This window comes from Thunnus maccoyii, chromosome 2 (genome assembly GCF_910596095.1).
Source record: "Thunnus maccoyii chromosome 2, fThuMac1.1, whole genome shotgun sequence".
Classification (NCBI taxonomy): Eukaryota; Metazoa; Chordata; class Actinopteri; order Scombriformes; family Scombridae; genus Thunnus; species Thunnus maccoyii.
Window position 1 is genome coordinate 5,741,018 of NC_056534.1, and position 23,718 is coordinate 5,764,735.

At 41.4% G+C, this 23,718-nt stretch overlaps 2 protein-coding genes across 4 annotated transcripts in view; both read left to right on the plus strand.

Annotated features, from left to right (window-relative positions):
• The first annotated feature begins 1,140 nt into the window (after window positions 1-1,140).
• LOC121912817 overlaps window positions 1,141-23,718 on the plus strand; it is a 35,637-nt gene continuing 13,059 nt past the window's right edge. Inside the window, exons 1-7 of one of the 3 annotated variants that reach the window (XR_006100157.1) lie at window positions 1,141-1,246; window positions 1,413-1,500; window positions 1,618-1,675; window positions 1,963-2,741; window positions 3,969-4,056; window positions 4,167-4,227; window positions 14,409-14,500. Coding sequence is in view for 1 of the 3 variants with exons in the window: in XM_042435272.1 (XP_042291206.1) it covers window positions 19,877-19,931; window positions 22,006-22,362; window positions 22,503-22,712; window positions 22,849-23,202; window positions 23,457-23,684 (1,204 nt within the window). In the remaining 2 variants the exon portion in view is untranslated. Of the gene's footprint in view, window positions 1,247-1,412; window positions 1,501-1,617; window positions 1,676-1,962; window positions 2,742-3,341; window positions 3,369-3,968; window positions 4,057-4,166; window positions 4,228-14,408; window positions 14,501-19,759; window positions 19,932-22,005; window positions 22,363-22,502; window positions 22,713-22,848; window positions 23,203-23,456; window positions 23,685-23,718 lie in introns of those variants that run through there. The other 2 variants (XR_006100158.1, XM_042435272.1) reach the window with 2 other exon arrangements.
• LOC121912845 lies at window positions 5,404-8,155 on the plus strand. The gene has a single exon (XM_042435326.1). It carries the CDS (start codon window positions 6,461-6,463, stop codon window positions 8,153-8,155), a length of 1,695 nt encoding a protein of 564 aa, XP_042291260.1. The 5' UTR covers window positions 5,404-6,460.

Below are 23,718 nucleotides of genomic sequence, written 5' to 3' on the forward strand. Positions count from 1 at the left end.
CTACCACTGCAAGTCTGAGAATCAATATGGACAGATTAACTCTTCATCTCTAATCATAGATGTCCAGTGTAAGTACAAAACATTAGAAAATTAATATTTACCACTTATTGCAATTCCTACTATTTCTAGTACTACTAGACAAGGGGGCAAGGTGGCTGTGGTTCAGAAGGTAGAGCAGGTCGTCCACTAAACAGGATGTGGTGGTTTGATCCCCAACTCCTCCTGGCATGTTGAAGTGTCCTTGAGCCAGATACTGAACCCTAAATTGCTCCTGATGGTTGTGCCTGAACCCTGGATGGTAGTTTGCCATCATCAGTGTTTGAGTGTATGCTTGAATGTGAGTGTGAATGGGTGAATAAGCAGCAGAATGATTATGAGGTACTTTGGATAAAAGTGCTATAGAAATAGCCTTTTTTCCTGAAATGCAAGGGGAGCACACGCTTAAATTCAAGTAAAAATTGCCCAGTACAACAACATTTAGCAGTTTTGGTGGTGGTAGTGTAAAAATGAAAAACAATAGTTGCTTCAAATATTTAGTAATAATTAAGCTTTGTGGCTGGTGGGGTGCTGAACAAAAGCTCTCTATTGACCGAGCGCCACTGATATGCTCCACGTTGGGATTTTTGGTTACTTGCACTACCACAAATGTCAATGACATTTTGATTGAGGTTTTCTATTCATGGAACAGAATATTTCAGTTTCTCTTCTTCTTTCTGTTGCATGGCTGGAAAGGTTAAGAGAATACAAAATAGGTTCATTTTTATGTTCATTTCATATTCTATAATTTCATATGTGAAGTTATATCAAAATGCTTAAAAAGTAAAAACTAATTCATTGACTCATTTAAAACCTCAAAAAATAATTTATCAAGCTGGATCACTCTGAATTAAACTGTGTGGCTAGTGTGGCGCCACATGTGTGCCCTCTATTGGCCAGCCACCAATGAATGTGAATAAAGACTCATAAGATGTCTTTCTTTTTTCAGATGCTCCAAAACTTCCTTCTGTGTCAGTGAGTCCCTCTGGTGAGATAGTGGAGGGCAGTTCAGTGAATCTGACCTGTAGCAGTGATGCTAACCCAGCAGCTAATTATACCTGGTACAAGGAGAATGAAGACTCACCAAAAGCATCAGGACAGATCTTCACCATCACCGATGTCAGACCTGAACACAGTGGGAATTATTACTGTGAAGCCCAGAACAGAAGAGGACGTCATAACTCCACCTTATATCTGACTGTTGGATCTGGTAAGTTATGCTCATTGAACTTCACACACAGACACACACACACACACACACACACACACACACACACACACACACACACACACACACACACACACACACACACACACACACACATACTGAACATATTGATAAGCCAGATCTCCTTTCTTTTGGTCTGAATTTTCAGGAAAATCAATAATTAATATGAATATCATCTGGGTGATTCTGGTGGTCCTGATTCTGATTGCCCTGCTTCTCTTGAGTCTGTGGGCAAGGTAAAGCAATAAAAAAGAAATACGTTCTTTTGTTTTCTTATTAAAATATACTTAGAGTTTTTAAGTCTTGAATTTCATTTTGTTAAATATGTCTTGTTTTTGTTTGATTCAATCCAGGAAGAAGAAAACTTTGAGTTCCACCACTGAACTGAATGAACCTGTAGAGACTATAGAGGTGAGAGAGAGACCTTATTGACAGAACTTACCCTAAAGTACAGTTATGATCACTTGACTTATAAATGCACTCAAACACATTCATATTGTCAACATGAAGCTGTGAAGTGAATTTATATTTAAAATACAACTGAGAAGACACCCAATGTATATTTCACCTGAACATAATTTTTGTGTTAAATAATTCAGTTTTAAACACGATTTAATACATCTTTAATACAATCTAATTATATACAAGTTTTATGAATGAGGTCCATTAATATTCATTTTGACATTTCTCCCCATCAGCTGGACTCTTCTCCTGTGTATGAGAACGTCTCAGACTTGCAGGTCGTCACTGCAACACAGACAGAAGACACAGAGGAGCAGGAAGACGTGGAGTAAAGTCCAGTCAGGCTGGAGCATCATGAAAAAAAGGCCAATATCAGATACATAGTTACAGTTATGAGAAGTACCTCCCCTAAATTTTATCTGATTTTGTTCTGATGCAGTTGAACCAGAGGCTGGACTCACCTGATGGAAGCAGAAAGTAGAGTGTTTTGTCTGAACTAATGCAAGCTTAGTTTTCTCTGTAGAGTTAGTTATATTACAGATATTTAGGATTAGAGCTGTTTTGCAAACCATTATTTTAAATGTGTACATGCTGTAATTAATCACTTTTGAGGAATCCTGATTATCTTCCTGTGCAGTATACTGTATATTTTCACATATCAAACATGATCTCAGTTCTATCAAACTTTGTTGAATGTCATATTATCCAGATATTGCAGTGGCTGATATACAATAAACAGACAGCTTCCACAACAACTCTGTAGTTGGAAACATGATTTCAGTTCCCTCTCACTGCTGCAGAGGGCGACAGTGTGCAGAAAGTTTCAGCTGAGCAAATTGTTTCTGTGTTTATTTTTCAGAATATGAATTTATTTACCGGCTATGAAGACAAATAAAAATGAAATCTGTTTATCATTTCACCTCCATCAGCTCTGAGGACAGCGGGATCTACCACTGCAAGTCTGAGAATCAGTATGGACAGATCAACTCTTCATCTCTATCCTTAGATGTCCAATGTAAGTAGCTACATAAGAAGACACAATATATTTGAACATACTGATGGTGTGTGTAAAATTAGAGTTTGGACCAGTGGTTAAACCTACTAACTGACCATGCCACAGTTAGTGTAGCTCAATCTCAGTTAGTTACAACAGCTCGATGGTCTAATGCAAATTAGGGAGTGAGTTGTCAGAGAAATACAGCAAAGCCCTTTTCAGACATAACATTCAGCAAGCTGTTGAGCTTTATGTCATTCCAACATTGGTGGCTTTTACGTTAATACTCCTTACAGCCTCAATCAGACATGACAGGACATTTACGTAAAGAGACAATGCTTGTGCGATATTTGGTGCCAGGTGCACAAAAGGGAGCAGAGAAAAAGAGGGAGAGTGATAAGTTAAAAATGTGAAAAGGCAAAGAAGGGGAGAATTGTGTTTGTTCACAGGCTGCATCACTGATGGATTTTAAATGGATTTTGCTGTTGAATCTTTAATTAATGACCATCGTGAGTGTGTGGTGCTGCTCCCAGAAACGGTCTAATTTGCCTTTATTTACTGCATAATCAGATCTGTAGACAGATGTTAATGAGTTGTATTTTTATACATATTGTCCTTCAGATGCTCCAAAGCTTCCCTCTGTGTCAGTGAGTCCCTCTGGTGAGATAGTGGAGGGCAGTTCAGTGAATCTGACCTGTAGCAGTGATGCTAACCCAGCAGCTAATTATACCTGGTACAAGGAGAATAAAGACTCACCAAAAGCATCAGGACAGATCTTCACCATCATTCACTTTAGACCTGAGCACAGTGGGAATTATTACTGTGAAGCCCAGAACAGAAGAGGACGTCATAACTCCACCCTATATCTGACATTAGTGGGAGGTAAATTGTGTGCATTTACAGTACACTTAACCTGACCATGTCCCAACCCTATCCAAAGGAAAGCTGCCTCTCCCCTATCGTACAATAAGTGTTTTTAACATAAAGCAGACTTAATATTTTCTAACCTATTACTGGTGGGTGACAAAAACCTCAATAAGCAAGTGGAGAAACATAGCAAATGCAGAAGCTTCCAGACAGGGCACCATGGGTCACTGGATGGTTTCTTGAGTATCTAAATGATGTGAATCATATGCCATGACCATCAAAGTCACCAGATCTCCTGCGTGAGATTTTGTAGTGATGTATTAAACTGGAATTATTTAAATGTCCTGTAATTCCCAAATGAATTGTCAGTATTTCCTTCAGATTCAGCTGCATATAAATTAGCAGCTATTGGAACAATCACTGCTCTTCTCCTGGCTATTACACTTCTTGCTGTCTTCCTATGGATTAGGTGAGCAATACTGTATCACTAGAATTATGTTCACTAATACATCTATAATTTTGGAATCTGTGTCCTTATTTAATTAATTAATTAATCTCATTGTTCATTTGCCTATCCAGAAGAAATAGGAGCTTCACACAACAGTCTGAGCCTGGAGGGAGTACGGACAACAGAGCACAGGTAAGGAGGAAGAGGTCAAGTTTTCCAGTGCAAAAGATGACTTATAAAAAACACTTTTTGTTCCACGTTATTTGTCTTTCTTTATCCAAAATTATACTAAACTAATGAACAGAACTTCAAACTATGGTCTTGTAAAGTGACCAAAAAGTTGAATAACCGTCTCCCTAAAGGTCAGAGAAACGTGGGAAAACCTTTAGTCGTCACTCCAAAACAGTACAGCTTGATCACACTGTGAGACTTGTTCACCATCAATCGATATGGAGTTTTGGTGACCAAAGACAACCTGAGGCAAACTTCTGACAGAGTCAGAAATGAAAGATTCAGTCCTCACAATGTGACTGCAGCTTCGACCCACGACTACAAACAAATCAATTAGACTAAAAGATGAAATGACACAGAATACACTGGCAGTTGTGCAGTTTTTAATAAAGTTTAGGGGAAAAACACACTCGTTCTCGCAGTGGTAGTAGAGGCTTTAGGAGTGGAGGAAGGGTTGCTACCTAGTAACTTGTTAGTGTACACATCTTTTGTGTGGCTGCAGGGAGAACTAATGGTCACTGTCGTGAATGTTGGTCATACAGATGTGTGCTTGTGTGCTATGCATTTGCCTGGCATGCATAAATGTAGCGGATGTGGTAGCTGGGGGTGTTAGCCCAGTAGCATTTCAGGAGGCAGGGCCACAGGAAGTGAAGGTTTCTGTATACATGCAGGAGGCCACAGTGGGGCCACAGTGGGGCAGCCATCAGCATGTTTCCATTTGATTTCAACTGTCCTCATTCAGATGAGCAGCAGTTAGCTCAGGTGAGGAATTTGCTGGTTGAAAACTCAGATGTGTTTGCCGGGAGTGATAGTGAGTTGTTCTGCACCAAGGTCATACAGTAGAGATTCCCCTGTTAGAGAACACACCAATTAAACAGAAAAAGGCCCCTCATGCCTCTGTCAACCATACAGGCACAGTTTCTGGGTAGAAACAAATGTGCTGGCCAAAAATCTCATTAGGGGTAGTTAATAACAAATGAAGGCAGTAAGCTAGAGCCTGTACTGCAATCATTCAGAACAGGTACTAACAAAGCAACATTTTAAGACATCTGAATCTGCATGAAGCTTCACAGGTAGGTAAACTTAAGTGATGAAAACTAGACACAGGGTGGTCTTACCGTGTAATAAGATGTAACCCAGTAGAGAATTGGGTCCAATTATATCTTTATTTTTCTATAGTTTCCTTATTTATCTCATTTTCATTTGTTAATCAATCTGTCAATCACTTATTTTACACACACACAGTCCTTATTTGTCATATCAACTAGAGCAAACTTATGATTGGTTAGAGGGAGTTAAGTCCCACCCTCTCTTCACGCAGAAGTCAGTGAGTTGCAGCGCGGGTAAAACAGCAGCGGTCGGAGCGGATGAGAAATAGAGAGTTAGAACAGCGATTATTAACATATCCATGAGATAAAATACTCTTCTGAAGACGTCAGAGGTGTGCGAGGGTCCGTGAGCCAGGAGTAGTAGCACTTTTGGCATTATCGTCTTGGCTGGGTTTTTTGAGAACTAGAGAACTGGATCTGGATTCTCCCTGTGGATGGGAGATGGCGAGCCCCCAGTGAGATCTCTTCTTAACCTAAGGAGTGAAGAACCGAGACCTGAGGAGAGGACCTCGTATCTTTTTTGCTTCCACTCAAGTATCAGTGTGGTAGGACCACCACACATCCGACTACTTGAATTTTCCCCCCTGACTTGACATAAAACATTGACTTGAGCGCGCTGACTGATATCGCAAAGACATTAAAGGGACATTACACTCATGGACACTTTCAATTCAAGTTTTGCTGAAAGACTGTGAAATCTTGAGATATTGATGATAATTACACTGCATTTTATGTTCATGTTTTATAACTTGGTACAGTAAACTTACCTCACACGTTCCTCGTGGCTCCATTTATCTGTTTTGTCTGCCATTCCCTTTTCAACCCTCCCATTACGAACCTAGCCCCTGGTCCATATATTCTTTATTCTTTACCTTGTAGCACCTATTGGGTTACAGGCAAAATCTTGGCGAGCCAGCCAGGAGGGTTGTATTTTGATAGAAACACCTGCACTTTTGCTATTTAAAAAAAAAAAAAGACAGACAACAATTAAGTAAGTGGAGCAGCGAAGGACCTATTTAATAATTACTTACCTTGAGTTTTACTGCTGATTTAAAAAATATTTCTTTTGCATTCATCTGAAAAAAATGGAGGTTGTGAGATCAGAAAATGTTAAAGTTCGAAATGCAGTTTTGGTTTCTGGGTTGAGTGACACAGAGGTTGACAAAGAAGTTTTAGGCTTCTTGGAGCGATATGGGTCAATAGCCAGAGTAGTTCAAGTTCCTTCTGCTGATACAGAGTCAAAAATCATTGTTGAGTTTCAGCACGAGGCAACAGTCAGAGAGTTGGAGAAGCGGTTTTTACCCTTACACAGAGCTACTACAGACCCAAAGGTAATTCACCACATCCAAAGCCTAGCCAGTGTTTTCAGTACTGAGGGTAGTGCTTCAGCGACAGTAGCTTACTTAACTGAGCTAAGAGAATTGGCAAAGCTGAGCACTAGATCGTTCGAAGACATTCTGAGGGCAGAGTTGGCTAGGATAGGAGAGTCAGTGGGGACAGGGGCAGAAACCAGCACCACCGAGGCTCCTGCAGAACCAGATCCAACATCTCTTCCAGATGATTCCCACATTATGACACCTGTTTCTCCTGCCATTGGGAATGCAAGCTCAGGTAATACTACCCCTCGACCAGCTGAAGATACCACCGAGACTGTCCTGCCTACAGAAGGAAAAATACAATCTCCCCAGTTACCAGCAGACTTGGTTAGCACACCAGAGGTGCAACGTGTCATTGTGGAGCACATTGTTAAAAGCAGTGAGGTGGGTTCTCAATCCAACTTATCTTACAAGCTGAAACCTTTTTCAGGGAGAATTCCCCACCCAGCTTTTGAAGTTGATTATGATGCTTGGCGCAGCAGTGTGGAGTTTTGCTTAAATGACCCCACTATCTCAGATACTCAGTTGGTGAGGAAAATTGTGGAGAGTCTTTCACCCCCAGCAGCAAATATTGTGAAATCATTGGGCCCAACAGCTACACCCAAATCTTACCTCACACTGCTTGACTCAGCTTACGCCACTGTAGAGGACGGTGATGAGCTGTTCGCTCGCTTTTTGAACACCAACCAGAATGTTGGCGAGAAAGCTTCTGATTACTTACAGAGGCTATACTCTGCCTTGAATTCAGTGATTAGCAGAAAAGGGGTAGCTCCCAGTGATGCAGACAAACAACTCCTCCGTCAGTTTTGTCGTGGCTGCTGGGATGGTCCCTTGATAACTAATCTCCAACTTGAACAACAGAGAAATGAACCTCCATCTTTCGCTGAGCTGCTTCTCCTACTGAGGACTGAAGAGGATAAGCAGGCAAATAAGGCAATCAGAATGAAGCAGCATTTGGGGATAACTAAAACAAAAGCTCTTTCACAATTGCACACAACATGTATGCCAGACACGATCAGTTCTTACCCCACAATGGATCCTGATGATGCTCCCAGTGCAGATGGTGACCTCAAGAAGCTAATTGCAAATCTATCTGCCCAAATAGCACAGCTGCAGGCCAGATGCACAGACAAACCTGTAAAATCTGCATCCAAGGGAAACAAAAAACAGCAACAAAAAACAAAACGTGAACCAGAAATGAAAGAGATTAAACAAATCACAGCAAGGGTACCCCGACCTAAGCCATGGTATTGTTTCAGGTGTGGGGAAGATGCTCACATTGCTTCTAGCTGCAGCAATGAACCAAACCCAGCTCTGGTAAGTGCAAAGAGAGAAGCACTCAAAGAAAAGCAGCGCATGTGGGAAATCCACAATAACCCCACTGACTCCTCTGATTTAAACTAGTTGAAGCTTCTGTTGAGGGACAAACAGAAGCTAGGGATGAGAACCGTCCCACCCACACAGACACCAAGAAAGCAATGAATTCAAACACAGATGTTCATCACAACAGAAAACTGCCCAAGCGACTTGTGGGGAGGAAGTGCACATCCCAAGTAGCTGTTGACGGGGTAGACTGCAATTGTCTCCTGGATACAGGCTCCCAAGTCACAACCATATCCATGACTTTCTACCAAGATCATCTGTCTGAGCGCCCAATTAAGCCCATTTCTGACCTTCTTGAAGTACAGGGAGCGAATGGTCAGACTGTCCCATATCTGGGATATGTAGAGACAAACATAAAGTTCCCCAAAAACTTTCTTGAATGTGAAGCTGAAATATTCACCTTGGCCTTAATTGTGCCCAATCTCCAGTCAAACAATGATCTCCCCCTGCTAATCGGGACAAATACCCTTGACCCCCTGTACGACTTGTACTGTGAGTTCTTACCTCAACGTAAGTCCATCCCCCATGGGTACTGGCAGGTCCTAAAAGCACTTGAGATCAGAAAAAAGCAAGATGAAGATGGCAAGGTTGGTCTGGTGAAACTCAAAGGGCAAACACAACATGTTCTTCCTGCCAACCAAAAGGTACTAGTTGAAGGGTTTCTGTGTTCCAGCCAAGCAGGGCCAGAACAGTGGGCACTGCTTGAACAGCCAACTAGCTCATCCATGCCTGGTGGTGTTTTTGTTGATTGCTGCCTCATCACTTTGCCAAAGCAAATGCCTTACAAAGTCCCAGTGATACTCAGAAATGAGACAAATCATGACATCGTTCTCCCCACCAATTGTGTGATCGCTGAGCTAGTTGCCCCTGCTTGTATCATTCCAACACCCATACCCAAAAAGGAAAGTGACCAACCTGTTACAGTTAACTGCTCTGCCCAGCAGCAGGGTACGGCCACTGAGTCTCCCTTGAGCTTTAACTTTGGAACATCGTCACTTCCTGAGGAATGGAGATACAGAATCACACAAACATTGAACACCTTCTCTGATGTTTTCTCTCACCATGAACTCGATTTTGGCCATGCAACCAAGATTCAACATCACATTAACCTAAAAGACGAGACTCCATTCAAGCAGAGATCACGACCCATTCATCCTCATGATTTTGAGGCAGTCAAAAAGCATCTCAGAGAACTCCTAGATGCTGGTGTGATTAGAGAGTCCGAGTCCCCCTTTTCGTCACCTATTGTTGTGGTGCGGAAAAAAAATGGTGATGTGAGACTATGTGTGGATTATCGGAAGCTAAATTTGCAGACCATCCGCGATGCCTATGCACTGCCACAATTGGAGGAGTCTTTTTCTGCCCTTGCTGGGTCACAATGGTTTTCTGTGATGGACCTCAAGTCGGGGTATTATCAAATCGAGATGTGTGAGACAGATAAACCAAAGACAGCATTCGTATGCCCCTTTGGGTTTTATGAATTTAATCGTATGCCCCAGGGAATTACGAATGCTCCAAGCACTTTTCAAAGGGTCATGGAGAAATGTATGGCCAACATCAACTTGAAAGAAGTCCTCGTCTTCTTAGATGACTTGATCGTGTTCTCCAACACTCTCGAGGAGCATGAGGCCCGGCTCATACATGTCCTTGAACGCCTGAGGGAGTACGGGCTCAAACTCTCGCCTGACAAGTGTAAATTCTTTCAAACCTCCGTTCGCTATCTAGGGCACATCGTGTCCAGGGAGGGGGTTAAGACTGACCCAGAGAAAATTGAGTCACTGAAAACCTGGCCAAGACCACAAACCTTGAAAGAACTCCAGTCGTTCCTTGGGTTTACCGGTTATTACCGGAGGTTCGTGAAGGACTATGCGAAGATAGTCAAACCACTTACCTCACTCACTGCTGGCTATCCACCTCGGCGTAAGGGCTGAAAAACCAGTCCAGAGGATGGTAAATACCTAAACCCAAAGCAACCTTTTGGAGAACGCTGGAATAATGCATGTCAGCTAGCTTTTGAATGCATAATTGAGAAACTCACCTCTGCACCTGTGCTTGGCTACGCTGATCCCAAGTTGCCATACTTCCTTCATACAGATGCCAGCACAACAGGGTTGGGAGCTGCCCTGTATCAGGAACAGGAGGGAGCAACAAGAGTGATCGCATATGCAAGCCGTGGTTTGTCCCACAGTGAGTCCAGATACCCAGCTCATAAATTGGAATTTCTGGCCCTTAAGTGGGCCATAACAGACAAATTTCATGATTTTCTGTACGGCAATGCTTTCACTGTTGTTACTGATAATAACCCTTTAACTTACCTGCTCACCTCAGCAAAGCTTGATGCCGCCGGCTACCGCTGGCTGGCATCACTGTCAACCTATACCTTCACTATCAAATACAGAGCTGGAAGACAGAATCTTGATGCCGACGGCCTATCCAGACGGCCTCATGGGGCACTGATGGAGGACATAGCTTCCCAGGAGGAATGCCAACGTGTTGAGAAGTTCCGGTCCCATCTTCTATCATCTGTAAGAGATGGTGAACCTCAGCTCCTCCCTGCAGATATCATCACTGCAACCTGTCAGAGGCACACAGCCTTAATCGATGATGCACCTCACTTGGGTTTTGTGCAGTCTCTTGCCATGTCCCCCGCAGCCATCCCTACTTTGTTTGAAGAGAAAGATCAAAGCAGTGGTCTTCTAACCATACCTAAGTACAGTCATTCTGATCTAATCCAAGCACAAAAGGATGATTCTGTCATAGGTAAAGTAGTCAGCCTCCTAGAAACAGGAAGTAACCCACCTACTGACCTTAGAGTTGACTCCCCTGAACTCCACTTGATCTTGAAGGAATGGAAGCGGCTTGAGCTTCAAGATGGTCTTCTATACCGGAAGCGCTTTTCTGGATCAGAAACAGTGATGCAGTTTGTTCTCCCTGAGGCACTCAGATCCATTGTGCTGCAAAACCTTCATGATGATATGGGCCATCTCGGGATCGAGCGAACTGTTGAATTGGTTAGGTCCCGTTTCTATTGGCCTAAGATGGCCTCAGATGTTGAAAGAAAGATCAAGGCATGTGAGAGATGTGTCCGCAGGAAAGCTCCACCTGATAAGGCAGCCCCACTCGTGAACATCCAGACTACTAGGCCCCTGGAGTTAGTCTGCATGGACTTCCTCTCATTAGAGCCTGACAGTAAGAATACAAAAGACATACTAGTAATCACCGACCACTTTACTAAGTATGCTGTGGCCATCCCCACCAGAGATCAAAAGGCCAGCACTGTGGCAAAAAGCCTGTGGGAACACTTCCTTGTACATTATGGTTTCCCAGAAAGACTCCATAGTGACCAAGGTAGGGATTTTGAGTCACACACCATCCGAGAACTGTGCTCCCTGCTGGGTATACGGAAAGTAAGAACCAGCCCGTATCACCCCAGGGGCAATCCAGTAGAACGCTACAACCGAACCCTACTCAGTATGTTGGGTACACTAAAGGACAAAGAAAAAACCCACTGGCGTGACTATGTAAAGCCCCTTACACACGCTTATAACTGTACAAAAAATGACGTTACAGGCTTCTCCCCATACGAGCTAATGTTTGGAAGACAGCCCCGCCTGCCCATCGATATTGCTTTTGGGCTGCCAGCCACCAACAAACAAACTGTCTCACACTCACACTATGTGAAAACCTTGAAAACCCATCTCAAGGAAAGCTATGAAGTGGCTACCAAGAACTCTCGCCAAATAGCTGAAAAAAACAAGAAAAGGTTTGACAAAGCTATTCGTGAGTCCACATTAGATGTGGGAGACAGGGTCTTAGTCAGAAACCTGCGTCTCAGAAGCAAACACAAACTGGCAGACCGGTGGGAGCCAACAGTGTATGTGGTCACCAAACGTATGGGGGACTTACCTGTATATACACTGAAACCAGAAAAGGAAGATGGACCCCTAAGAACACTCCACAGGGACCTATTGCTCCCTTGTGGTTTCCTCTCACAGTCAGAAGAAGAGCAACCTGACCGTATCAGCAAACGTCAGAGACCACCTACTCGACAAAGTGTCGCCCAATCAGAGACTAATGATTGGATTCAAGAGAATGGTGATGAGGTTGATTATCAGTTTCAACCCTCTCAAGAGATGAAAGAGACCCGATTCATCAAAATCTATGACGCACCAATACTAAACCCAGCTAAACGAAAAGAGGAACCTGGAAAATCTGTAACAGAACCTGACAAACACTTACCTGAAATGTCCATTGGAGCCCCCCACTCACCTGAAAGTTCCTCTAAGGAGATGTCTGATGATGGGGAGTCCAACTCAAAACCACCTGAAAGAGAAAATGAAACTGAATCAAAATGTCCTGATGTCAATCATGAAAAAACAACGGATGAGTCCCTGGTTAGTGAGGAAACTGACCCGGAGGCACTAAACAGCTTCTTGGACTTACCTCCATCCACACCAGATGACATTTTGACCGATGTGTCAGACTTACCTGGGATGAGCTCCATGCAGGCAGAAAGTCAAGAAGTTGTTGAAACAGAGATGAGAGACCAGATCAATGAGCAACCAGTGACTGTGACTCCAAACAGCAACTCAGACCTGTCTCAACCTATACGGAGATCTGAGAGAACTCGCCAACCAGCAAAAAGACTTGACTATCCCCTGTTAGGCAATCCGTTGGTCACAGTAGTCAAATCACTGTTCCATGGTCTCAGTGAAGCTTTCATCGATTCCCTAAATAATAATGATATGGATTATTGGTCTCAGAGTCAAGCTTTTGAGATGACCACCCCTATTGTAGAGTAGTGGAACATGCAGCGGGACGTGCATGATATTAAAAAGGGGAGGGTGTAACCCAGTAGAGAATTGGGTCCAATTATATCTTTATTTTTCTATAGTTTCCTTATTTATCTCATTTTCATTTGTTAATCAATCTGTCAATCACTTATTTTACACACACACAGTCCTTATTTGTCATATCAACTAGAGCAAACTTATGATTGGTTAGAGGGAGTTAAGTCCCACCCTCTCTTCACGCAGAAGTCAGTGAGTTGCAGCGCGGGTAAAACAGCAGCGGTCGGAGCGGATGAGAAATAGAGAGTTAGAACAGCGATTATTAACATATCCATGAGATAAAATACTCTTCTGAAGACGTCAGAGGTGTGCGAGGGTCCGTGAGCCAGGAGTAGTAGCACTTTTGGCATTATCGTCTTGGCTGGGTTTTTTGAGAACTAGAGAACTGGATCTGGATTCTCCCTGTGGATGGGAGATGGCGAGCCCCCAGTGAGATCTCTTCTTAACCTAAGGAGTGAAGAACCGAGACCTGAGGAGAGGACCTCGTATCTTTTTTGCTTCCACTCAAGTATCAGTGTGGTAGGACCACCACACATCCGACTACTTGAATTTTCCCCCCTGACTTGACATAAAACATTGACTTGAGCGCGCTGACTGATATCGCAAAGACATTAAAGGGACATTACACTCATGGACACTTTCAATTCAAGTTTTGCTGAAAGACTGTGAAATCTTGAGATATTGATGATAATTACACTGCATTTTATGTTCATGTTTTATAACTTGGTACAGTAAACTTACCTCACACGTTCCTCGTGGCTCCATTTATCTGTTTTGTCTGCCATTCCCTTTTCAACCCTCCCATTACGAACCTAGCCCCTGGTCCATATATTCTTTATTCTTTACCTTGTAGCACCTATTGGGTTACAAAGACATAGTACTATCAGTCAAAACCACTATTAAATTCATACAATTGTTTCATATCTGCAAATATGTCAGTATAGTGAGTTTCTGGTTTTTATTGTTCTGTTTTGGGCATTTAATGCCTTTATTAGATAGCTCCAGTAGAGAGATGGCAAGAAATGAGAGAGAGAGAGATGTAACAAAGGTCCACAGTCCGGCCATGTCACAGTTCATGTTCGATGTCTTAAACTCTAAGCCTTGGAGGCTCCACTATTGTGCACTTTTAAGTAAAAAGTGTTAGAAGCCATCGTCGTCACAGCAGTAAAAGTACAATAGATGTAGCAGTGGCACCTGTAGATAGGAGCTTCGATATAGTAGTTAAAGTAGCACGAGGAGTAGCACCAGCGCTACTAGTAGTAATAGTGTCACCACTAGAACAAGGGTTACTGCATTACTGTAGTTATAGTAATTGCATTACATTAATTGTCAGTGCTGGATGTGAAGCACAATGTCATTTTGGTTGCAGATCTGTCCACAATGCTTTGCTGTAGGTTAGATGCTCTGTGTTTCCATGGTTGCAGGTATGGTGATCAGGGTTCTTCATGAGTGCTTCTGTGCCTTCATCAACTTCAGAAACGCCAACATGGCTGCCAAGGCACTGGAGAAGCTGCAGGTGGGTGACTGGCAGGCGTAAACGAATATCGAGTCTTTTCATCATCTAGAATGTCACAGAATGACCGGTGGATCCAGCGGACCATGCCCTCCTTACAAAGGACCACTGCTGGCCTGAGCTCCAGTGCTGCAGGAACACAGCAGAACTCAGCTGCCACAGGGTACTGAGCAACTCATCTGTGTATCTGTGTTGTCCTTTTTTCTCCGCAGGTTTAAATTCAGAATGGTTCATTACAAAATCAAATAACATCTGTAAGTTGTTTTAGGGTTTAGTTTAGTCAGCATTAAACCTGCAGTGTGGAACTTTAACATATAGATGAACATAGATGAGTTCAAACAATGCTGATTAAGCCTATCAACGCCAGATAAATCTTTCTGTATTTCACAGTATACAGAGTTTTTAAATGTTGATGGAGTAGGCTATGGTGGAGCCTATGATGTAAGCACATGTCAATAGTGTTTTTGTAATTAATCTCACTGCCAGAAGGGGGAGACAAAGTCCTGCACTCAAGCTTTAAGTTTAGGTTAAAGTTAGGGTAAGAATTAATGTTAGACATGTCAGTGTGATAGTTTAGGTTAGGATTTAGGTTTTGGGAACGCATTATGATAACTATCTATCATCCCAAGATATATACAGTTTAAAATTAAATACAATTGTTGATATTCTTAAAAAATAAAGGCTTTTTTACTCCTTTAAGAAAGCAATGAAGAAGACAATCTAGATAATGGAAAATAAATTAAAGGCAGAAATTAAAGGCTACACCTGTGCATTTGCACTATGGGTTAATTCCTGCAGAACAAGTTTCATTATGCTGATGACTCAAATGGAAACGCACAGAGAAAAGATCCAACCCAGTTCCTTAGTGCTTGTTCAGGCTCCAGTCTACATACTCCACTGGATGAGAGATCTACATCTCTCAGCTATCAGAGACCACACTGATGCAGCGCTTTGAAAACATAAAATCCCAATATCATCCTTTTAACACAGAAGTGAAAACCCAGCCTAGTGAATTTTCTTTAAGGCCTCCTATGTTACTTTCCACGCACCCTGTGTCCCATTATTTACCCGCATGTGTGTTTTTGTGTGGATAATGTGATGCAGGATCCTCTGCTCTGGTTCTGTCCATGCAGGTCCAGACGGAGGGTGGCTACAAATGGAGACGAGTGCTTCTACTGGCGGACCACAGGGTGTGACTATGGCGTCAAGTGCCGCTTCAAACACATACCTGACCAGCAAGGTCGAGACAAGAAACCATGACAATCATGTCTAGCAACCGCAGCACCAAGGCGCTTTAAATGAAGATTTACAAAGAAAAAGGAAAGGAGGAAGAGTGGAGGAGAGAGGAGAGCAGAGGACGAGACGACAATCCGCCGGAGAACACTGACAACTGAATCTGTCTGTGTGAGAGAGTCAGATATAATATGAATGTGTTGTATGTATGAAAGTTAGTGGTTGTTCCTCTGAAATGTTGAGGAAGCATTCAGAGCCCAACCTCAGGAGGTTGCATAAAGAATAAATCTGCATGATACTGCAGAACATCTACTGTAAGGAGGTCCAATGAATTTAATTTATAGTAAGCATCACTTTGAAACTCTGATGAACTCCTGGTTTCTGAACTCTGCATTGTTTGAAGGATGTCCGCTGTCATCAAAATGATTTACGTGGACAAATATGTTTGGTTGAATTGTACTGGAAACTCTTGTGTATCTCCTGTGTTGGATTGCTATACATGTTAAATGAAGTTATTTTGATATATTTAAAATAAGATGAAACATTTTTGCATTGAAAATTTGCACAAAACTATCAATGAAACCCACATTAAAAATGTTTTCGGGTTTGCAAACTTATGGAAATCGTTTTCTTTAACAAACACAATTCAACCCCACGGTGGTACAAATACTGACTTACACATCAGAAATACAGTAGTAAGATTTCCCTCACATATTTTTTTGTTATTTTTGTTGCAGAGGATGACAAACATATTCACACGCACATATTAAGTAATGTGAAGTCAAGTGCAAGATTTGCACATTTACAAATCACTATGTGACCACATGCATCGTGTGGTGCATTTGTAGTAGCTGCTCATTAAGTGAGTAGCTGTGGTTTCAGCAGCAGCAACAAGTGGATTTCTTGTCCTCTCTGTGTCAGATACTGTATATCTACATTTATTGCATTTAGTACAGTTATTCAGTGAACTTGAGAAACTTCAAAAGGAAGGTAGGTTTGAACTCTTAAATTGTCACTTTTCTAGATTTGTTGTGTGATGAGACACAATGTTTTACAGGCCTTTAAAAACAGGCAACAACAGACCTTCACTTCTCTTTCTCTAAAGAGGAAGTGAGAAAGTGTATGTTACTGGAAAACACAGAATGGCAGGTTGGTAACAGTGTTACCAACAATATGTGTAATTCAGACTCAATGAATCGATGAATATGTACACTGGACTAGACCAAACTAGGATTAAATTGGGGTATACAGAGTTTTCTTAAACAAGGGATGTTGTTTTCAGTGCCAGGCTGGTTATTGAAGCAAAAATCATATAGTCTACATCTAATAGTGTTTAAAGACATCCTGTTTCTGCTTGCTTTTAAATAATGCCTTAGCCATTTATTTATTGGTACAGTATGTTACTGTATCAGTAATGCTGTTATTATAGCACCAGCAGGTTAACAAGCTACAATTTGCTTCAGTGTTTGCCATGGTTTGCATGTACCATTGACATGCTAACATCAGCTCAACTCAGTTCCACTCAGAGTGCAATGCTAACATAGAATGACATGCTAAATATGTTAACTTGATAACTGTAGGTATGCATGTTGCAGTATTTTAGCTTCAGCTATATCTGACAAAGTACAATTTAGGCTGAGAAAGGTTTAGCACGGTGGTTGTCAAAGTGGGTTCCGGGGACCACCAGGGGTCCTTGTGGGGGTGCCAAGGGGTCCCCAGCAAAAGGGGAGTAATTTATTTTCACTATAATTTCATCCATAAGTGACACAATGACAGAATGTATGACTATTTTGGTCATGGGGTTCATATACTTTCTGTAATAAAACATCGAAAAGTAAAAATCTTCATAGATTGGACTGGAGATTGGATTGGAGATTTGTAGGGCTGCCCCCAACTAGAGATTTTCCTAGTCCACTAATAGTTCAAGCCATTAGTCGACTGGTCGTTGCATGATAAATGACAATATATTATTTATTTAGGCTATCTAACGTTACAGCGGCCATGCTAAGTGGCTAATGTTAGACTATCATGTTTGAGGTTGACGAGTGATAGGTGAATATTTGCCTGCAGGGTTTGCATGTCACCTTCTTGAGTTTGTCACTCTCAAAATGATACCACACCGGATTTCCTGCCCGACATAGTAACTAACTATCTAATAACCTCAAGTACCAGCAATAAACGCCAATGTCTGTCCCTGACTGATTCAGTGTCGCCACTTCCTGTGTCGTTTCAAATAAAAACCCTCTAGTGTTTCTAGCGCCAAATCTTGATTTGAGCCATAGTTGATTTCCTTTATTGCGAACACTAACACACATCTAAATGAGAGCAAGCAGGTAAGTCATCTTTGTATTGGTCGGCTAGGACACTTGCTGATTTATACATTTCCTCTTTGGGTTTTATATAATTATTGATTTTATTTTTATGCTTACATTGCCTCTGAAAAATACAGTCAATATCATGATGTGCACCCAGTGTAATTGTAATCTTTTTTAAATGAAAAGAAAATAGTATATGAGGGACACTTTATGGCCCATGATGGTGCGTCAAACATAGATATAGACATTTGTTCTTGTTTTCTTCTGTGTTGTGATATATCACAGCCCAACTTGAGACAAAACAAAGTCAAAGATGGTTAAATGTTGATCTTGAAGTGTTTTGTAGTGCATTTCAACTACAACTGCCTGTATTGGTCAAATGTAAAAACAAAATATAATTTGTGCTATTAAAGTGCACAACCAAAAGCCAGTAAAAAAAAAAAAAAAAAGCCCACTGCTATGACACCGGAAATCCCCATTCTGCTCTCTAGCTGTCAACTGTCAACTCAGCCTTTTTTTTCTGTCGACAGTTTCTTCAAAAAAACATTTCTAGCACATCAAACAGACACAAGCAGGATTTATATCTCAGAGAAAAAAGTGAGGACAATTTTGTATTCTGAGGCATTTCTTTTGCTTATCTTTTTGTTCTACATAACAGCTGTGAATAATTGCTTGTGACTCGGTGTTCTATACGTTTCCCTGCAGTTTGCTCTCACACCCCTGCAGGAACCTGACCACAGAGAGGAGGCAATATAGACACTTTAATTTGCCACAGTCTATTTAGAATTACTTTGGCTTTCATCCTGTTCAGTTGAGCTGCAGAAATGTACACAGGTCGTATTGCCTGTGTTGTCTTTGACTGCACCTTTAGACTGTATGAGTTCATTTGTATTCTGTAAAACTGAACAGTTTTTCTCTTTGTTTCCCCCTTTAGCTTTCTACACTTATGCATAACCCAGATATGATGCAATTATTTACAGCATATATACATTTTGGTGACAGTGACTGCAGTAATCAGCACTTTCTATTCTGAGGAGTTTTGAAGCAGTGTACCAACCGTCTGTAATAATGCGTGAAGCAGGTTTATAAATGGTACGATCAAGTGGGCTGGCTCAGATGTTCCTTTGAACAGGAAACAGGAAGCTCTAATGTACGAGAAGCCCACTACATCTTCACATTGGCTCTCAATGGTAATTAAAACTTTTTCCTCTGCACTAACCTTGTACAGTCCTTTCACAACATTAAACACAACCTATTATTACCACACTATATCCTTCAGGTAATGTAAACACATTCATCAACTCTCAGGCTGAGTAACAGTAACTGAACAGTGTAGAGCTTTTCTCGTAACACTATGGAAATTAAATGGTTAAAAAAATGAAAACAAAGTAATCTAATCAGAGTATCACTTTCCCTTTTTAAGTTTACACAATACACCAGGGCCACAGTGCTTCACATACATTATATCTTTATTTACGGCACAGTTCTCGCATGAACTTGGACTGTAAATAAATTGAACCTGACGCTAGTTTTTAAAAAAAGTTAATGCATAGTTTTGAAAATAACAGTATCGTTTCTTCATTTCAGCTTGGGGATTTACAGGCATTCGTATGTTCATGCATATTAATAAGGTAAAGAGGAAGGAAGATAGGGTCTTGGTCTTTTTTTAATTCAATTGTTAGAACCACAGACACATGAACTTTTTTTCAAGGCGGCGCCGTCCTCTTTCTGCTGTAGAGACGTTTATTGTGACTAACTGACACACGGTACTTCTCATGTACAAGATCTACTTGCGGATGTCATTTAACAGACAGAGATTAGAGGAGCAGCTATGACTTTAACAGCAGCAGCAAGTGGATTTGTCATCTTCCTTCTCTCTGTACAAGGTACTGTGCATCTACATTTACATTTTAAGGCAGTTAGCACACTTCAGAAATTCACAGGAGGGTTGTGAGTATTGAATGGTTTACCAGATCACCACTTTTCTAAATTTAATGTGTGTGATAATTTGATGCGGACCTTTTAAAACCTGACAACACCAGACATTCACTTCTCTTTATTCCAGTTCAAATCTTTAGAAGCTATTTCTGTCAGAAGCATCGTAAAGAAATTGTGTTCATGTCATGTGGGATAGATGGAAATTATGACTGATTTACATTAACAAAGAAAAAATCCTGTAAATAATCTGTTTTGTGGAACTTCAACATCTTGCGGAAGTCCTCTAAACTCAGTTTAAGCCAGCGCCCCCTGTAAGCATTACAGTGAATTTGATGGTGACTTGTTCCCTGATAGCACACTGTTACAAGAAATACAAGTGAAAATAAAATGAGCCAGCATGTCTTTCTCACAAGTAATTACGTACCATAGGAAATGCAGTGTAAAAAGATATGAAATCACTGTAAGCTATATGTCAGTAAGAGACTAGGTGGTGGCTAGCTTTTAGCTGCCGAAGAGCCAGATATTTCCCATGTACGTGGACCACCATGTGTAAACTATGGATGTATTAAGATATCTGGATATTGCCTTGCTGCCAATTTGTCCCAGAGCCTAAATAAGCAATTTTAAAGTGCATGACATCATACCAGTGTAAAGTCAACATTTTAGGGATTTTGAAGGACTTTTGTAGCACTGAGTGAACACAACACTGACATATCATCGCCTTTTAATTAGATATGTTGAACCTGTTAGCAAACAGTTGCTTATTACACATCTAGCAGTTATGGAGCAACATTATTATTCATTTGGAAGTGGTGCACAGGGGGCTTTTTTTCTCTAAGAAAAGCTGCTGCAGCTGAAAACGACGCTACAAGAGCACTGAGAGAACCAAAACAGTAACGTTGCAGTTGGACATGAAACTTGTGTAAAGCTCTGTAAAGCTGAAGGGAGCTGCATACTGTTCACTACTTTGGTCCAAACTGCAAAATCAGAAATGAAATGTTGTGCAGACATTCATGGTTCCCTTAAGATGAATCCTACTGACTTATGTGAACATCTAGTGTCATCAGCAGGTTGACATTTTTTGTCTTTTAGTGAAACTACGATGAAACTTTATATATAGTATGTAACCTTGTTCAAAGCCGATGTAAGAAAATCCCTAATGACAGACAAAACAACTTTATGATCTGCTCTGCTCTATTCTCAGAGAAAGGTTGATACTTTTAACATTAGCATTGAGTGCTACAGAAGAAAAGTAGGCCTACTGAAAATACCTGAGATCAGTTCTAGCTAGATAGATGCACGATGAGGAACTTCAGACAATATTTGCAATAAATCAGCACTTGTTATGAAGTTTGAAGTTTGCCCAGGTTGTCCTCTCCCAGATTCAGGGCTGGCCCTTACTATGTTGATGCCCTAGGTGAGATTTTAGATTGGAGACCCCCTTCCCTACAAGGGGGTGGGCGTAATGGTGGATGGGGCTAGTAGGGCTGCATGATAATAGCCAAAATGTTAATCCCGATTATTCTGCCATTTCAGAGCAATTGGCATCACTAAAAAAATGCAAAAGTAGCACCTCCAGTCCAAGTGTTTCAAAATAAAAATTAATTCACAGTAAATGAAGTGCAGCAATGGTACCTCCAGCCCAGAAAATGTCCTCCAACTCCTTGAAACAAATAGGCAAATGGGTTTCAGGGACCATTCAGTGAGAGTTTGGTGGCTTTCAGGTGAAAACTGACCAGTAAAGCCTTGAAAATCAAACCAGATGAAAACCCATCCAAGTCAATGGTGAAAAAGAGGAAAAAACAAGAAAGGAGAACAAGTGCATATTTCTGAAATCTGTATACAAGCACACTTGTCATGTGCCACTCATTTGGCGCCCCCCTCCGTCATCTATGTGGCCTATGCCACAGACTGCCCCTGCCCACATCGTCTTGGTACCTTGACTACAGATGAAACACTGTTGTTGTTGTTGTTGTTGTGTTATGAGTCTGATTGTGGTTTCTGATGTGCTCTGTGTTACAGTGGTACAGGGACAGTATGCCATGGGAGTGACTTACACTTCTACTGAGATGTGTGTGTTGAATGGATCAACAGTGGACATACGCTGCACCTACAGATACCCACCCAGAGAAAATGGCCTTGATACTACAGTTGAGAAAACATTCTGGTTCACTAAAATGAAAGGCGCTGAATATGTGGATCTGAGAACAGACTCAGAGTATGCAGGTCGTGTTCAATATCACTGTGATAAGAACAACTGCACTCTGAGAATCACAGACCTGAGAGAGAGCGACTCAGCTCAGTACAAGTTCAGGTTCATAACAAACCAATCAGGAGGGAGATTTACTGGTTTACCTGGAGTCTCTTTGACTGTCACAGGTAACATTTTCATTCACATGTTAATTTCCAAATGTTCAATATCTAGAAAATAATAATATGAATGTATCTGTGTGTGTTTGCATGTGTTTGTTGACAGTTTTGTCTAAAATAACATTTTTGTTCCTTTCTCAAAAATCCAGATCTACAGGTGAGAAGATCACATTCACATAATTCATATAAAAAGCTGACGTGTCACAGCAGTTGTCTACCTCCTCGTACTTCCTACGTCTGGTACAAGAATGGACAGAAAATTCAGGCAGAAAGATCTACTTATTCAGGCAACTTTGATTCTGCTGACAGCTATTCCTGTGCTTTAAAAGGACATGAGCATTACCCGTCTCCCCCAGTGTGTGAGTTTACTCTACAGCCTTCCACTAACATAACACCATCTGGTGGAGCCTCACAATAACACAGACTTTAATATGCAGACTCCAATTTGACTCCTTGTCTGGTTTTCTGGTCTTGTTTGTTTATTTCATCTTTCAGGTGTCGATGGTCAATCCTGCAACAGAGTGATTTACACTGACAGAAGCATCTGTGCCTTCAGAGGCTCATCAGTGGACATTTCCTGCTCATACAACAGTTATGAATCTATCACATCAAAATTCTGGTTCAGTCCTGAACGTAGTCATCAGTGGCAGAATCCCTCACAGCCTGAGAACCTTAGTGAAGACTCCCAGTATGCAGGTCATGTTCAGCTCCTTGAAACAGAGGGAGGACGCTCCACTCTGAGAATCTCTGACCTGAGAGAGAGCGATTCAGCCCAGTATCACTTCACATTCAAAACACAATGGTTTGAATGGAGGAGTAGTTTACCTGGAACAACTCTGACTGTCACAGGTACTGATGAACACAAACACTGATGCAGTACATTTAAACAAGCTGATGACTAATAAATGGTGTGTTTGGCTGAACTAATGGACATGAATTTCATTTAATATCGATTGTGATTGAAGGATTTTCATCATTATGTGTACAATTTTTTGTTTAGTGATCCACCAGTTTAGTTGGTCACTTATATGAACTGTCATTTTAACTGTCTGCCTTTGGTTTAGTTATTTGTGATGTACAAATGTCTCTTTTTTTCCTTGCAGATCCAAATCTGCAAGTGCTGGTGAACATAGCCTCTCAGTATTCTACCTGGGCAGAGCTGAAGTGTCACAGCAGATGTCGTCTACCTGATCGTTCTTCCTTCATCTGGTACAAGAATGGACAGAAAATTCAGGATGAAACACCTTCTATTTATACCGTGTACCTTGACTCATCAGACAGCTATTCCTGCGCTGTAAAAGGATTTGAGCATCATCCTGCTCCTTCAGTGTGTGAGTTTATAACACAGTCTCTCACTAAACTAAC